Source organism: Schistosoma mansoni, chromosome 4, assembly GCF_000237925.1.
Source record: "Schistosoma mansoni strain Puerto Rico chromosome 4, complete genome".
Classification (NCBI taxonomy): domain Eukaryota; kingdom Metazoa; phylum Platyhelminthes; class Trematoda; order Strigeidida; family Schistosomatidae; genus Schistosoma; species Schistosoma mansoni.
The window spans coordinates 28336090-28353393 of NC_031498.1; the positions used below are offsets into that span (position 1 = coordinate 28336090).

Genomic DNA, 17304 nt, shown 5'->3' on the forward strand with positions numbered 1-17304 from the left:
GACTCAAATGGTAAGGACATCTATGTCCATCCATGGACTAGCTGCATTGGCAACTGTAGTTGACTAAGCAGTAGGTTCGGAGAAGATGGCTAGTGTAGGAGTAGGTTTGAAGGGTTGGCTATACTAAAATATGGTATAATCCATGAAAACTCTAACCGTTGAACTAAGTCATATTCGTAGGTACAGACTACTTGATCGTCGTATACGTGATTATCGTAACCAATTAAAAAGGACTTTGGGTGATTTGGCTTTTTGTAAAAAAATAATTGAACTATTACTTATAAGCGTCATTGTTAGCATGTATTTCAGACCAGCTCTATTCAGTTACTAATTTATAATACATTTTTTAAGTGGACTCTTAGAAAGTGACTTCGTAATTGTTTCCTAATACCTAGAAATCTTTTCTTCAACCTGGAATAGAAAATAAATTACAGTAACTGTGGAAGAAGTCTTATTTCTAATGTACAGAAAACATGTATATCTACAAAATTGTCTATAACCTTGAGATTCTGGGCTCTTTTATTCAATTATGTTAAATTCGATGCCTATTTAGTTCAGATAACAAGAATATAATAATTTTCAGAAGGGGTTTTGTGGAGATTTCAGTATTCTTTTCATAGTTGAAATCATGAGTCAATTGAAGCTAGACCACCATGGAAAGCCTGGAAGCACTGGACAGCCGTTTCGTCCTATTATGAGACTCCTCAGCATTGCGCATTCACGAATATAGTAATTTTCTCCTCATCTTTTAATTATATGACTAAAAGAGAAAGATGTAAGTACGATCTAAATTTACCATTAAAAGTACACATAGTTACTTAGTAATTAAAATAAGTTATTTATTATAATGAATCAGACTTATGCGTGACGTCAAAAGTACAAATCAACACTCAATAATAATAATATATGTAGGTCAGACGTATATATATTTATAATATCCACCGTCACATGAGCCCATAAATACTTTTATACCAGTGTTATTTTAACCTTAGCCAATGTAACAAAGACTGTAACTAACTAATTAATTGATTGAGTTAATTATTTATGCGGAAAGATAAGTTTTTTTTCTCTCAACAAAAATAAACTATGCCATGATCTTCACAATTTAAATCACCAACTTATCTTAATTATGAGTCAGTTGAAGCTAGACCACCAGGGAAAATCTGGAAGCACTGGACGGCCGTTTCGTCCTATTATGAGACTTCTCAGCAATGCGCATCCACGATCCCGCACTCGCAAGATTCAAACCCAGAACCTAATAGTCTCGCACCAGAGCACTTAACTAGTGCTTCTAGGTTTTCCATGGTGGTCTAGCTTCAACTGACTCATGATTTCAACTATGAAAATACTGAAATCTCCACAAAACCCCTTCTGATCTATAATCATATGCTCACTAGTGACTAACTTCAAGAGATATTTCCTGGAGTTCTAGTGGGAAGCAGTGACCAGTGGAGTTCTACCAAGTCTGTTGTAGAGATATCAACTCACTGAAGACAATTGGTGAACGGTTGCTCAAACATCGTGGATTGGTTGAAGTTAGATATTAACACCGTTGGATCCCGGTTCAGTGGTCTGTCGGTTAAGTGCTCTGGCGCGAGACTGGTAGGTTCTGGGTTCGAGTTTCGCGAGTGCGGGATCGTAGATGCGCACTGCTGAGGATTTCCACGATAGGACGAAACGGCCATCTAGTGCTTCCAGGTCTCCATGGTGGTCTAGCTTCAATTGACTCACGCTTTCAACTATGAATTTTTTTCTCTCAACAAAAATAAACTATGTCATGATCTTAATATTTTAAATCACTAACTTCTCTTAATTAAATTACCATTTAAAATTGGAGAACACTGAACAATCGTTTCATTCTAGTATGAGACTTCTTAATAGTGTGTATCCACTATCTCACATCCGGGAATCGGACGCAAGACCTTCGATTCTATGAGTTCACTTTTTATTTGTAGGCTACTAACGCGCCATTCAAAACCATCAATAAAAAACTCTTTTTATTCAAAGATCAAACATTGACAATCGCCCTGGTGGATCTCATTTTCATGCAATGCGATAGAAATATTTTGGCGATTTTCTTAATTTGTATAGAATTTGTTTATATGTAACAAAGCATATATTAGGTCATAAATTTCCAAACTGTATTACAACATTACTATCAATACGTTATTAGCAAATGAGTGTTTGAAGCAAGGAGATGGAAGAATTACTTCCCTATATGTGCGAATCCACATTGTTTAATGTCTCATTAAAAAAATTGTCATTTATTATTTGAAGGATTCCTTACCACTGCACATTTATGAAAGATGGGCTGTTAATACTAATTAATATTCAGTAATAAGTATTTTTTTTAAGTATTAATGTCGTTGAATAGCTTGAATGAGCATGTGAGCATTGCCAAACAATAATTAGAAAGGATAAGTTATTTGATATGATTTTGAACCCCCTCCAATTGAGATGACACTGAATTATGCATTGTGTATGTTAAGACATTATTCACCTCTGTCTTCGGTAAAGAGAACTATCTCATCTATGTTGGCGTGAGTATAACAGCTAGACGAGTTTCTTAAAATATATATATCTTCGGTTCGTATATTGACGTTGTTAAACAGAGACATTTCTCTTTTCAAGAAATGTGTAAATAATATATATGCATAAAATTCATTTCATTTTGTGAAATCGTTTTTTTCTTTTTATTATTGCGTAATAGCCTCTCACTTCTGAAGAGCCTAGATTATCTACACAACCAAATTCACAACAACAAGAAAATGACAAAAGATCATCTGTAAATATACCTAATACGCAAAACTTAAGATATGCTTTGCCTCATGATTATTCTCGTGAAATTCATTTACTTGTAAACAGTCCAGATTATAGTGATGTCACTTGTACAGAGTTATCAACTAATAGTAAGTTACTACTGTTTTCTAATGTATATGGTTTATATGATATGATAGATTAATGGTTTAGGTGTCCAATTCTTAACTGCCTAAGCCGTAGGTTTGAGTAATATTACAAGCTCTTACACTAATCTGTACCTGGTAAATGAATGTTGAGCTACATTTTATCTGATTAGCCAAACGGAAGTAAATGGAGTTGTTATGAGTTAAGAATTGATGACTTAATGAATGGGTTTTCATGTATCAACGTGAATGAAGCCAATACTAATCGATAACTGAAATACAATGATGTAGTGTGACTGAGTGATAACTGTTTGTCAGACTGAATCATTGACGTAAGCCCTCAGTTGAACTTAAATGAGAAGACAAGTACACCGTCACATACAAAATATTGGACACAATTATAAGTATAAATCATTTAACAAATAAACAGTAGGAATATATGACAACTATAGGTCATTCACTCTCTAATGAAATTAGTCCCAAAATATCTGTTTTGAATTCTTGCCCCATTATATCGGGAATAGAATTAGAACTTACAAATTAATGTTTTCAAAGGCGATTGAATTCTTAGTGTTAAACTATTGCTCAATTATAATCACACAGTTTCCTTTTATCAGAGACAGTTTTTTGTAGTGGACTATTGCATAACCAGCTACATTTTTCATCACGGATATGATGAACATAGACTTATTTGGTTGCAATGCGAGTGGTATACAAAATTGAGTTTTTTTCCGAATGCCCTTGACATGTTTTACGATATTTTAAATATGTGTTCTTACAATACTGTCGACATGTTTTGAAGGGTGAAATAAATCTTCCGTAATTAGTTTACGTGTTCATATTTGTGCTGTGGTAATTGCAGTAGTTGCTAGTTCCAAATATTACAGTACTATTGTGGTGTGGTCTACTTATATCCATATAAGTAGTATATGGTGTCGGTCAGACATAGAATGTATTTCGGCAGAAGACCGATGAGGAAAGAACTGAAATGAAGCGCAGTTGGTAGGAAAATGCATGAACAATGGAATTAGAGAAGAAACAGTGAAGATTGAGACAATTGGTTGTTAATTTGCAAATTAACTGCTCATTGTATGGTTATCAGAATTTACTGAGATAGTCTGTAATTATTGCTTAAATACATTCGATTGTCGCCAACCAGTGTTCTGTTCACTACACTATCACGGTTACAACAATCATTGAGTTACATGTTTTTTTTCTGTAGCACCAACATCTAGAAAAAAATTTAATTCATGTTTTTTTTTCAGAGAAATCTTCAATGTTGGCATCAGCCTTACTACCGAATCATTGTCTAGCGGGAATTAAAGTTAATGAACAACAGGTAATTTGTGTTATTTTCGAGTTTTTTGTACTCCGTCTTGATTTAATTAACTGTATAAATTCAGTGGACTGACCCTATAGTTAAGCAACCATTATAAAACAATAATCGTTGGGCAATTGTTTCGTCCTGGTAAAGGGCCCTTCAACAGTACGCACTCACAACCGCACTGGAGTTCGAACCTACACTCTGATGTAATGGATATCCAGTGAGTGCTTCCTAATTTTATTAGTTATCTAACTAAAGTCAGTCTATGATTTGTGACTTGAAATTCAACAATCTTCATAGGATCCCTGGATCAAGTTGAGAACTAAACTTTAGCTGTCTTAATTCTCATAATATTATGTGACCAGTGAATTACCCTGTTCAATTCTCAAAGTCCCATCGAAATCGTGAACCAATGTAAGTTAGACCATCAGGGAAAACATAGGTGGCTATCTCATCCTAGTATGAGACTTCTCAGCAGTTCATATTCACGACTCCGTCTCTTGCAAGCAAATCTAAAAACTTGGGTAATGTACATAAATGTTTATTCTGTAGACCACTGAGAGTCATCCGGCAGTGTTAGTGTCTAGCTTCAATCAATCCATGATATTGTGAGACCATCCAGTGCTTCCAGATTTTCAGTGGTAATCTAACATTGAATTAATTTAAAATATCAACTCTAATACTTGTATACTACATTTCAGAGGAAATAACATGTCTTATATGTAATTATCAATGTAAATAATAAAAAATTCTGAATTAGGTACAAAATCATTCACCTTATAATATGTTAGCTAATCAATCTACTTGTTGTCTATTTAAGTAGTACAACATTTTATTTACAAAACGCTTTGTTTTAATTTTAGTCCCTTTTTTGGACATAACAGTCTATCTCTGTCTATATAAAATTATATACAACTTCATTGTTAAAAAAAACTACTGCATACATTCTCTATGCATTTAATGTCTACTCAGTATTTTGGTTTTCTCCTCTCAGTGTATATAAGACACCATTTTATGGTGTAGAGACCAGTCTGACCTTGTTTATTTATTAATGGACAACAAGAGCAACATTGAAAATTGATATGAATAGACAATAAAAATGTACCGTTAAGAATAGAATAGAGTATAGATGAAGAAAATAGAAATAAATATGTCAAAGAAAAGCTAGAATCTTATTCAACTAACTGTGTATATATTGAATTTGCTTTGTTAGTTGGACTAAACAAATTTCTAGAATTGTTTGTCTAACAATTGTGCATATCTGTGTGTGTATGTGTTTGTGCATGTTGTTTGATATATGTTTGTTTGTTTGTTTATTATTCATTTATTGACTGGTAGTTGATTACTCACTGACGCTGTTGTCGATGTTTCAGTGGATACGAATACGGATGATGATTCACTTCCCGGTTGTTTTTGTTGTTGTTATTTTTGTAGTTATTATTTATTTGCTTTTCTATCCTATCAATAATTACTTGTTATCTTCTCTTTCTTCTGTTCTCTTTTCAATTGTCTATGTGTCTCGCGGTCATGACCTTAGTTATACGAATGCATAAACCAATGTCTAATTTTGCCAGACTGGATAGTGTCCAACAATTAGATTGATACTTTTTATGTGATACCAATGTGTTTCTTGGGCTTTATATTAGAATAATGTGGGATTTTTAGTTTGGGAAACTTGGTGGTTCTAATTTATTCATTAAATGTTTATCAGTCAACGTCCTGTTTTGATCCTCAACTAACGAAATTTTGGATTACGAACAGTCGAGAAGTGGATGAATCGAACAACTGACATATAGAGCACTTTAGCCAATAATTTCCTACATGATTAAAAAAAGGAAAATCACCAGCTCAGGAAAAAGCTTGATACTCGGAGAAGTTCAAATGGTCATAGAACAATTTTCCACATATATCAACATATATGACCTTGGAACACAGCAAAATTAGCAAACTTAAAGAAATGACGATCTATAAGATAACAGTAATGGTCAATGCAGAAATATGGATTGTAAAATGTTGCTGAGGCTTTACTTAGATGTCAGAACTACTATTTATTAAAAAAACTAACAATTAGATCATCTGGATACAGAAGTTGTAGTTTCTAGTCATTATTATTGTTGTGTAACTCGTTTGTCAAGTACAGATTTATGTTATTTGTTTTGAACCACTATTTAGTGAGCATAAATGCTAGTGGTATTACACTATCTAACCGTCTAATCCGAAATAGATTGTACATGGATTCGAACTTATCACCTGCCAGTTGTTGTGAGTTGTCTTTCACAAGCACTAAGCCACTGCTACACTGTCAACAACTAATCAATATTTCATAAAAACTACTTTTTAGTTCTTACTTGAATACAGCTTCTCAGTCAAAGTGTAATTATGATATAGTGTACCAAGATTACTTCACATATTAGGGATGACTGTTATAGGTAGTATGTTGATTTCCTGTTAACTTTCGTTCACACTATCTGTGTGTGTTAGTTGTATTGGTGTGACCTGTTTTTCATCTTTCTAACCATTCGACAATGAATACAAAATCAGCCGAACCTAATTCTCTCTGGGTAGTTGGTAGAGGATATGTATATGTAATTGATTTTTAAGTTGCATTGGTACAGAGGACTAGAACACTACCCAGTAGTTATTTGAACTGAAATAAACGAAACAGGGATTTAATCTACAATTTATTTGGTTGTAAGTATGACTTCTCTAAGTATAAGTGATCATAATTGGGTACCTACTGTCATCACTACTGTTCGTCCTTGTCGTAGAAACACTAATAACTGAATAATGTAATTCAGGTGTAGACTACCTGGTTGGGATTCGCGAGATGATAGCAATCGATTGTTAGAGACCTTGAATGACATGGCTCAAAATCGTTTGCAATGGCGAAGGTGCATCCACTCTTTGTGTTCTACCAAATTCTAATCTGAATTCCTCATGTCTGTATCCTTTTTCTCTCTCCAAATTTATTTCACTGTATTATATTCCTTCAATAACATCTTCAAACCCTAATCTTTCACATTAATGCTTATACTCTTACTACTTCTACCACTATGGGATTTGAATCGACAACTTCATCTCTGTGCTAATGTGGTATGACAACTCGAACTGATGTACGTACGTACGAAGTTCTACGTTGTGACTGACTGACTGAATTAACCTAAACATTATCTAACAATAATATCCTGTTAGACAAAAAAAGTTACATAAATCCATAACTTACTGAACCACTTAGGCTTAAGTCTAAACGTGTTTGTAATGAGCTTCATATCCGTTAAGTTTTAAGTAATACTACTTTATTTTTTTGGATCATATGAAATATTGAGTTTGTAAATCACTTAGCGTATTTAAAAAAATCGTTATTTGATCATATTCTGATATTACTCGTACTCTTTATCCACTTATAATGTGTGTGCTCATTGTAAATAAATAGATTATGAACACATGTTTACGCATCTTATCAACATGACTTTGTAAAGCAGACTACTTTATATATTTCTATTTTTATTACTATAAGTTTCATATTTCGATAGAAACGTGCTCAAACCACTTTACTGTTTTGTCTTCATGGTGGAGAGTGGGGTAGTTCTTTTGTTTATTTCTTCACTGTTGTTAGTTTTTTTAAGTGCTTTACATTTTCACCATTTGTTTACTTGCCAGTCTATAAAACGATAGGTTATTGTTTGTTTGTTTAACCTTTTGGCTTGTACAATTGATGAATACTTTATAGTAATTGACCTTTTCTTTTCATTCTATGTATGCTTGTGTTTCACATTGTATCTAGGATATGAATGAGAGTCCGGAAAACCAACTGTTCAGGGATAAATTTCTTGATCCTAATCATTTATTACTTATGAAGGTAATTGATTTGTGTGTTTATTTTGAAGTCATGTTTTTGCTTTTATCTTTTTAAAGCTAATCACTCCATTCTTTTTTCGAATCTGTATATAGCATATACACCGATTGTAGATAATTTGGGTAAGGGTTAATGAACGGTGGATAACGATTATAACTAGAGAACCATAGAGGACTGAACAAATGGTTCGTTTCCGTTTGGAACTACTAAGCAGTACACAATAATAGAAAAGTCACATTAGATGGAAGACAGGACTTTACGTTGGAATAACTAACTCGAATATCTACTGATCTATGTATCCAACTTCAATCAATTCGTTATGTATCTTGATAATTATTTTATCCAATGTCAATAGTTGAATAGCTATCAACATATTTGTGAGTTGTGTATCAGACTATAAATTGATATTGGAAGTCTGGAAATCGATATTAAAACTAGTCACTAGCCAGGATAATTATTGTTCGGTTAAGTTGTTTTTGATGACTGATTCAGTTTGATCACAAACCATAATCATCTGTCGGACTGATTTCATTATTATGATTAGTTGTTCATGTCAATAATTTGTATATTATTCTTTCAATGGAGTAGAATGATATGTTACATCAGCTCATGAAGTGATTGGTCTGAGCCATGTTGATAAATAAAGATTACTCGGTCGCACTGTCGCTTGATAAACATACTTTTGTTGACATGACTTAGAATCGTTCAGATGCGTTCATTCTTTATAGTCCGCTCAATCTTGAACTGCAGTATTGCTTGATATATACTTTCACAGTCTTTTGAAACTAAGTTCCCAAAATTTAGTCTTTCCTTTTATCATTATTGCTACCTTATTTCGATCTCTTTTGTTATTTGGATCTCATGACAATGTAGTCTGGAAACTTGAATTAACACACATCTTTGACAGGTTCTATATTGTTGATGTCTATCTGTCTAATATACTCAAGTGTTAGTTGTTCATGTAACTAAATCATTGGCGTAATTCTCCAATTGAAGTGAAATCAGACAACAAACAAAATAACACATCTATATTCAAAATATTATTTCAAAATTCACATGATTAGACGTTTTAGGCAATTGGATAAAACTAACTTTTTAGGTACCCATTCATCTAGTGAATAAGATCTTAGCTGTTATTACAGCGAAAAAACAGTTGGATATGTAACACTGAGATTCAATGAAAAGCTCAATAATCAAAGTTATCTCTCTTGAGTTACTGCATTGCCTTTCTGTGTATTGTTATTGGGTGATTATATGACATATGTATGGACATGAATTCAACTGTAATAATTTTGGATTTTCTAACAGAAAAAACTCTTCGAGTACAAAACCTGACACTCTAATAAGTTGATAATAGATATTAGTAAACTGGAAAATATTCAGTCTAATGTTGTAAGACTGTTAAACCAGTTATTACGGCAAATTGACTTCAGTGTTCTCAGTGGAGACTTGTTTATTTTTTCTGCATTTTCATTAGTAGATAGATACATAGACGGTCTCAATAAACAATCATCTGTGAATATAGCAAACTACCAACATTCTAACATTACATAACTGACTAATTTAAAACAATATAAGGCTAAGTTTTCTACTTGCTGGTATCAAGTTTTACCTTACAATTGATTAGTAAAGTGTTTGTATATTTCAGTCTAGTAACATCTATCTGTCCTATTTGAAATTTAATGGGAAAATTAGCATCGTCAATGTGTGTTTTAGTGCATAGTTTCAGGAATCATTACGTCAATATATTGATGATTGAAGGTTTTGGTAATTATCAACGCATATTCATTTTTATTTTACTCTAAATAGCTGTTGGAACTTCTTAAATTCCCATGTTCTCCACTTACAACTGAAAATAAATCATCTACAGATACGAATACTTCTATTCCAATTGTTGTCTCACAGCAACCCTTGCTACAAGAATCCTCTGATACACTAAACACATGTAAGAGTACAATACTATCTTTGTGTATGTGAAATGTTTTTTTAATTGGCTAACTTATGTGAAATTGTGGTGCGAAAAATGTAAATACTGAAGGTGATTTCCTGTTCAAATGCAGTTAGTGAATACACCTTTCTAAGCACAAATCGGTAGTTGAATTAAGTCTGGGAGTTATGTGTTTCTTATTCTTCTTGTCTGCAGAAAGCTGAAATTTTCTTCAAAGTCAGCTTTCTCCCTATCCTAATAACTCCAAAAAGCCAACAAAAGAGGTTGGTCACCTCCTAAAATAACCTAGTGGTAACATTTCTGACTGTGACGTAAAATTGACACCCATAGTGACTATCAATCTCTGCATATTGTTGTTGCACCTTTGTTATGTTTTGTGATAGGCTAAGATTATTCCGAATTACGAATGATTGGGAGATTATTCTAATACGAAACGATATATCGGATGACTTGTACATTACAACACTTCAACGTTAATCATTCACACACGAATAATAGAGAGAGATAATAATACTTTCAGGAGTGTTTTGACATTCTCAAAAGAATTCAAAATTATGATAAAACAACTCTGTTTATGCAGAGACAAATGCAACCTTGATATATTCAGCAAAAATGACAAACTAAAAGCAGAACTAACCAGTCAAGTAACAGCAATGGCCATTGAGTAGATTTGAATTTTCATACAATTTTTCCGATTTATAAACTTAAATAAAGAAGAAAGAAATATCATAGCAGACTAATATGAATTCATTTCTTTCATGGATTTTCTTCATCTGCTTACGACCTAAAGTCATGATATTGATCATTAGAATGAAACAAGTGTACGTACTTTATATCAGAGACACCTAAAATAAATTGAGTTATAATGTGGAGATAGAATAGCATTAAGAGACCATAATTTGGAAGAATTAAAATTGTTCAAAGGTTCGTTGAAAATATGAATATCCTAGAAGACCATTGAAACAGAATCTTTTGAAATAGAAGATAGATTATATAATATAGACTAGTTGAGTGAATCTCTTATTAAATCTCAGCTTCAAAGGCAATGAAATAGCTGAAAGGATTGATTCAGGCTAAAGGTAATACTAAAAAGAACTTATCAAGCGACCAAGTTGGTGTCTCTATACCAAACCATATGCTCATTGTGAAAATTAAATTTGGTCCAATACCCGCCTTACTTTATCTACAATTGTGTTGACCAGTTTACATGTACATGTTATCTCCACATTTTAACTCAGTTTATTTAGATGTTTCTGATATAAATTATGTACACTTGTTTCGTTACAACGATTAGTATCAGGATTTTAGGTTGTGAACAGCTAAGGAGAATCCACGAAGTAAATGAATTCATGTTATTCTGTTACGATATTTTCTCCTTTATTCACGCACGAATTTGAAAAATACCGAGGAATTTCTTATACGTCAGGACTATCATTTATTTACAAAGACTGGATCATTTTGCGGTCTTCCTGGCAACCTTATTGATGATTATCAGCTGGAAAGGAACCTAAACGAAGTAAAATTATTTGTTGATTGATTCCAGCCATGTAATATCCAAATTTCCCCGTACGATGTCCAATTATTTAGACTAGAGGGTCAGATTGTATTTGATCACTAAGATTTTATCAACACAATGAAACTAGATAAATGCCACATTGGTTACTAACTGACTATTCAATGGCCATTATACATATATAGCATACATTGAATAAGTATCCTGTAATATTGTTTTCCTGTATCATGTTACATTGAATGTTTCTGTTTTCTATCAATTGTCATGAATTTATCACTAGTTAAGAATAGTTAAAGACAATTCAGCGAAAAAGTTTTCCTTTCAACAATTTTATTTACTCACGTTGTATATTCGTATTTATTGTTAATTAACAATTAAAGTAGTCTTTTCACAGTTCAGTTCACCAGTCGATTTAAACTAGACCATTATTGAACACCTGGAAGCACTGGAAGTCCGTTTTGTCCTAGTATGGGACTTCTCGACGGTACGCATCCACGGTCCCGCTTAAGGGATTCGAACCCAGGACCTTCTGTCTCGCGGGCGAACGTCTAATCTCTAGACCCCTGAACCGGCATCCAACGGTGTTAATAACTCGTGAATTCAACACTAAAAAGACTACAATCTCCACAAATCCCCATACTGATAATTCAACTAGTCTATTGAAAATTATAGGAACTATTACATCATAACATATACCAAAGAAAATTGTTTGATAATGGAGTATTTAATTTCATCTTATTATCTTTTTTCCAATTCTCAATCGTTATTCTGTTTTTCAATCGACTACTTTAATTAATAATTACCAATAAATACGATTAGCCAACTTAAATAAATGTTATCGTTGAAAAAAATTCTTTGTCGTTGAATTGTCTTTAATTTTTCTTCAATGACACTATGGATTACTCTCGGTATATTATTATTTTTCAGCTGAACCCGTAGTCAAAGCGGATGGTGATACAACTCAAGATGATCCGTCTATGAATGATAGTCAGTATTCTATTGTTTCTGATAATGGATATCCCAACAAATTGAAACGATCATATAACAGTGAAATCATTGTTAAAACAACACCTAACTTCGGTGATGATGAAGTGATTCTTTTGTATAATAAAAAAGTAAGCATTTCCATGATGATTATGCTTATGTGTTCATCTTCCATAATCTACTTATAGTCTACTATACATATTCCGTTGAGAATTTGTTAGAACCTTTTTTAAAATTATATTCATGGTATAATCATGTCCGTTGTGTCTGTGTTAGTTCAGTAAGTCAGTCATACGCAATGTAGAGTCCGACACATCTTTGCATCGGTTTAAGTTGCCATACCATATTAGCACTGGAAGATAAAACTATTTCCCAGTGGTAACAAAAGGAATTAAGTATAATAGAAGAAAGGTATTATGAGATTTCGAGACTCATATTCTTAGGAAATACACATGTTGAGTGCACCTATGACATTGTGAACGATTCTGAGCCATGTCACCCAAAGTCTCTAACCACTCATTACGATAAGCATATAGACTTCAACCAGGTGGTTCATAACTACCTACATGGCTCAGTCAAATAGTCAATAATTTCATGAATTGGTGCTAAATCCTATTTTGGCCTTTCTTAGCTTTCTTTCAACCTACTCCAGTTGAGGTTGTTAGTGGTTAGGCATACGTGATACATGCGTAACATATGTTTACTACAGAGAAAAAGAAAATTAGTACGATATGAAGAAAAGAAAGGAAATTAATTCCAACTGAAATATTAATTTAATCATGAGAAATACGGTTCAGAATCAGTAAATAAAACCGAAGAAGGAAAAACTTTGAAGTAATGGTTAGAAGGAAAAGAGTAATCATTGGAACTTCAACATTGTTATCGATATTGAGGCATACCAGTAATTGTTCCTAATCACGTACCTGAACAATTTCGTCACCTTTAACCAAGAAGCCTAAACCTACCGATATGTCAGAGAACATCAGTCACAATTTTATTTATTTATTTATTTAAACACATAAATATTGGTACAAGGAAGCACCAGATAAATATGCTCCTCACAAATCTCATTCGATTTGTGTGAGGGCTGTGATACTGTCCAGGTGCTCAAATTGAAGCAGGTGGTTTTCTTAGGGGGCCACACCCGGAGTCTTTGACCTAAAGGTCTCATCCACAAGGCAGTGGAGCATCGTAAGGAGATGCAGTGCCATGGTAGCCGATGACCAACGATTGATTCATACGCCATTTGTTCCCTCGGGATCCTGGAGCCCATGTGCACCATTGGTTTGGAATCAGGGTTTTCCAACTCCCCTAGGTGAACTTTCCGTGTCCACCAACCCGGTTAAAGCGCCGGACATTCGCTTTTCATCCTCTCACTTTTGTGAACAACACCCCCGCCACGAGAAGGCAGTGAATAGGACTTCCCTGTCAGAGGCTATATATTCGCTGGCCATGTGAGAGCATTTCGAGAGGGAGTCAGACTCTCCCCACTCTCGGCCGTACCAGGGCATTTGGGGGCACATCAGGGCTGGGCGTGGTGGCGTGCGCCTGTAATCTAGCTACTTGGAGGCCAGGGTGCGGGATTTCGCCGGCTCAGTGGTCTATCGGTTAAGGGCTCTCGCTCGAGACTGGTAGGTCCTGGGTTCGAATCCCTCGAGTGCGGGATCGTGGATGTGCACTTCTGAGGAGTCCCATAATTAAAAAAAACATCAGTCACAAAGTGATTCCACATTTTGTTCTGTCCACCTTTAGCTTCTTTTCGAACTCCATTTCTATCGCGATCAGCTACTTGGTTTCTTTTTTGTTTGCGAACCTCCGAACTACGATCCCTAATATGTGTATTATAAATTATTGTTTATTCAATAGTTCATTATGTTTATCAAATTTTAATGAACAACACAGTGACAATAAAACATAGTTTCAACGTACTTGTTAACCGATTTTCTTATTTTTGAATTATATATATATATATATATATATATATATATATATATATCACCGGAGCGCAAATTCGATCGAATTAAACAGACACTATGCATGAGGTGAAAGGTAATATTTTACATCTAATTTGACCTTTAGTGGTGACCAAGTGATTCACATGAATAAATGAATGTCTAGACTGACTTTTCTTTTTTCGACGTATTAACACTGTTACTTTAGTCATACCATGGTAATTAGCCTTAAAGTGAATGGTGTCTTTTTTTGTCTTTAAAATTTCGTTTTTGTCTCCTTATTATATCAACCTTCAGATTGTTAGTTGTGTCATTCTATAAGCAGTATAAGCCACTTAACATCAGATCTCCTTTTTCTGTGGGAGAGGGGAGCGTTACGTCAAATAAAGTCTCGAAATATGGATCACATTTGGGTGATGAACTGTAATAAAATAGTGAATGTCTTTGTAAATCGCTCAAATCAGTATATAATTATTTTAATGTACTGATGTCATTTGTTGACCCGGTCACACTCAACGTCTTGTTAGCTTACTTTTGTCCCGGCCAGAATTTCACAATAATGTTTTAAGTAGTAAGGCATTCATCAGACTTGTCCGAATTTCCTTGGTCAGTGGAAGTTCACAGCTTCATTAGCGAAATGTATTGTATTCAATGTACATTTAGTTAGCGAGATGCAAGTTTACTAATCAAAGGTTGAGAATACTGCTTGACAGTCCACTTTGGTTTACTGTATGACTGCCACCTACGAAAGTAGATATTCTCCATTTGCAGGTTTTTGATCATAGATGTCGCCGAAGGATTGATCGCGAACTATGAAACGGCCGAGTAGGTTTAGGTATAAACCACTAGTCAGAGGTGGTGAGTCATCTGATAAGGTTGTAAATCGTCATCAACGTAAATGGTTGGTACATGTATTACATGGTTTTCACCTATTTCAACGTACATTGCTGGCTGGTGCAAGAATAAGTTGAAAGAAAGCTACGGACTGATAAACGATGACATGGCTTTAGTCCACGATATCATTAACCTTCAATCTACACTATGATTATAGGTGCGGACTACTACTTAGTTGGGGCTTAAACAATAACCGCCATCTCCGATTGAAAATGTCGGAATATATGGCTCGAAATCAGTTATACTAATGTACATTTATTCAATCGTTATCTTCCTCTTAACCCTGAACTCCAGCATTTTTTTTCCTCATCCCTTCTTTCCATACCATATTCTAAATGATTTCGACTCCTGTGTTACTCAACTTGTAAATTTCTTTTTACTTAATATGAGTAGTTTGGTATCTTCAACGAATCCATACTTTTGTCAGTCTGTACGTTGATTATGACAGGCTGATTGACTACTTCAATGTTCATTTTCTAATCTGTCTTTTTTCTTTGTTTCCATTTATCATTAGAAAAATAATAAAGGTAAAAAACGCAGGAAAACTTACGAACAACAAAAATCAATACTGCAACCGGATAGCAATTCTAATAGTAGTGTTCAAAATCATCTTAATACAAACATGGAAATCGATGATGTATCCACTTTAATTAAATGTGAATCTTGTCCTGAACAATTAGAAGGTTTGTATATATCTACTTATTTTGTTCTTATTTCTTTTCGGTTCATGATTATTCTAGTGTGTATAAACAATATAGATTTTGATTTAAGCTTCACATATCTACACTAGGCAGTAGCGACAACAGCTTGCTTAAATATTTATATTGTGAATTGACATAGTATTTTGTTTGATTATAGTTCAGTACAGGATAACATTGATTATAAAGTTTTTCAAGTCAGAAAGTAAGATTTAACGTGACTCTGATTGATCAAATTACTGTTCAATTCATAAGAGCTCCATTCAAATGAAACCAGAACGAGATGAGGAATTTTTAGTAGACGTCATCTAAGTTACTAAGATATATATATATATAACATGATCAAGGAATTACTGCAGTGGAAAATTAGACCTAATACCTCTGTTATGATATTTTCCGTCTAGAAACTCAGACACAGTATCAACTATTAATCTCATCCCATATATTTATTCATTTCATATCACGAGAGTGTGTTTCGCTTCTTTTTCAACCACAGAGATATGTTTTCCATCTATTGTTTTGATTTTTCTCAATTTTACTAAAAAGATTCTTCAGCTGACTATTCATCGTCCTTCAACGCACCACCTGTTGAATCATCAACAAATAGTGCTTCAAAGAAGAAAAAACGACCTGTGAAAAAGTTTAAAGAATTTCGTGTGGTAAGTTGGTGATATCATATTTATTCAATGTTGGTGTTTGCGTATTTATTTTGTTTTATTCTATTTTTCGAAATATTAACTTGATTTATTTTTGTGTTTGTACACACATATCTATTCGATTTCAATCAGTCATGTTTAATTATTTCATCGAGAAGACTCACTGAATATGTCTACCTGATATTTGTCTATTTTCTACCTGAAGACATGTTAATTCAGTAAAAAAGGAAGTTGAATACAATGTAGTTACCATTATTATTCACAGGTTGTATTCATCACAGATTGGTCGCATTTAAGGTACCTCATATGTAAGACTTATTCTCATCAATGGACACCTGTAACAACACCAGAAGGCAAACTCAAAGGTTTTATATCTATCGATGAACGTTTACCATTATTATCACTACTTTGATATCAATCTATGTTAAATATAATCTATATGATAAACCAATCTCCATAAAACCCTTTCAATTATTATTATTACTCTGCCTGGATGGTTCTTTCCAGTTGTTCCCAGTTGCTATTCATCTTTTTAATGTCTGCTTCCAATTTCCGGCTCAGTATGTTCTTTGGCCT

At 33.7% G+C, this 17304-nt stretch overlaps 1 protein-coding gene across 1 annotated transcript in view; it reads left to right on the top strand.

Moving 5' to 3' along the window:
- The window catches only part of Smp_131150 (polymyositis/scleroderma autoantigen-related), a gene marked incomplete at its 5' end in the record, with an annotated part of 38282 nt that overhangs the window by 15010 nt on the left and 5968 nt on the right, over window positions 1-17304 (top strand). Inside the window, 7 exons of the mRNA XM_018797400.1 lie at window positions 2711-2909; window positions 4169-4242; window positions 8012-8086; window positions 9893-10028; window positions 12472-12659; window positions 15889-16057; window positions 16619-16731. Of these exons, the coding sequence (XP_018652445.1) occupies window positions 2711-2909; window positions 4169-4242; window positions 8012-8086; window positions 9893-10028; window positions 12472-12659; window positions 15889-16057; window positions 16619-16731 (954 nt within the window). The remainder of the gene's footprint in view (window positions 1-2710; window positions 2910-4168; window positions 4243-8011; window positions 8087-9892; window positions 10029-12471; window positions 12660-15888; window positions 16058-16618; window positions 16732-17304) is intronic.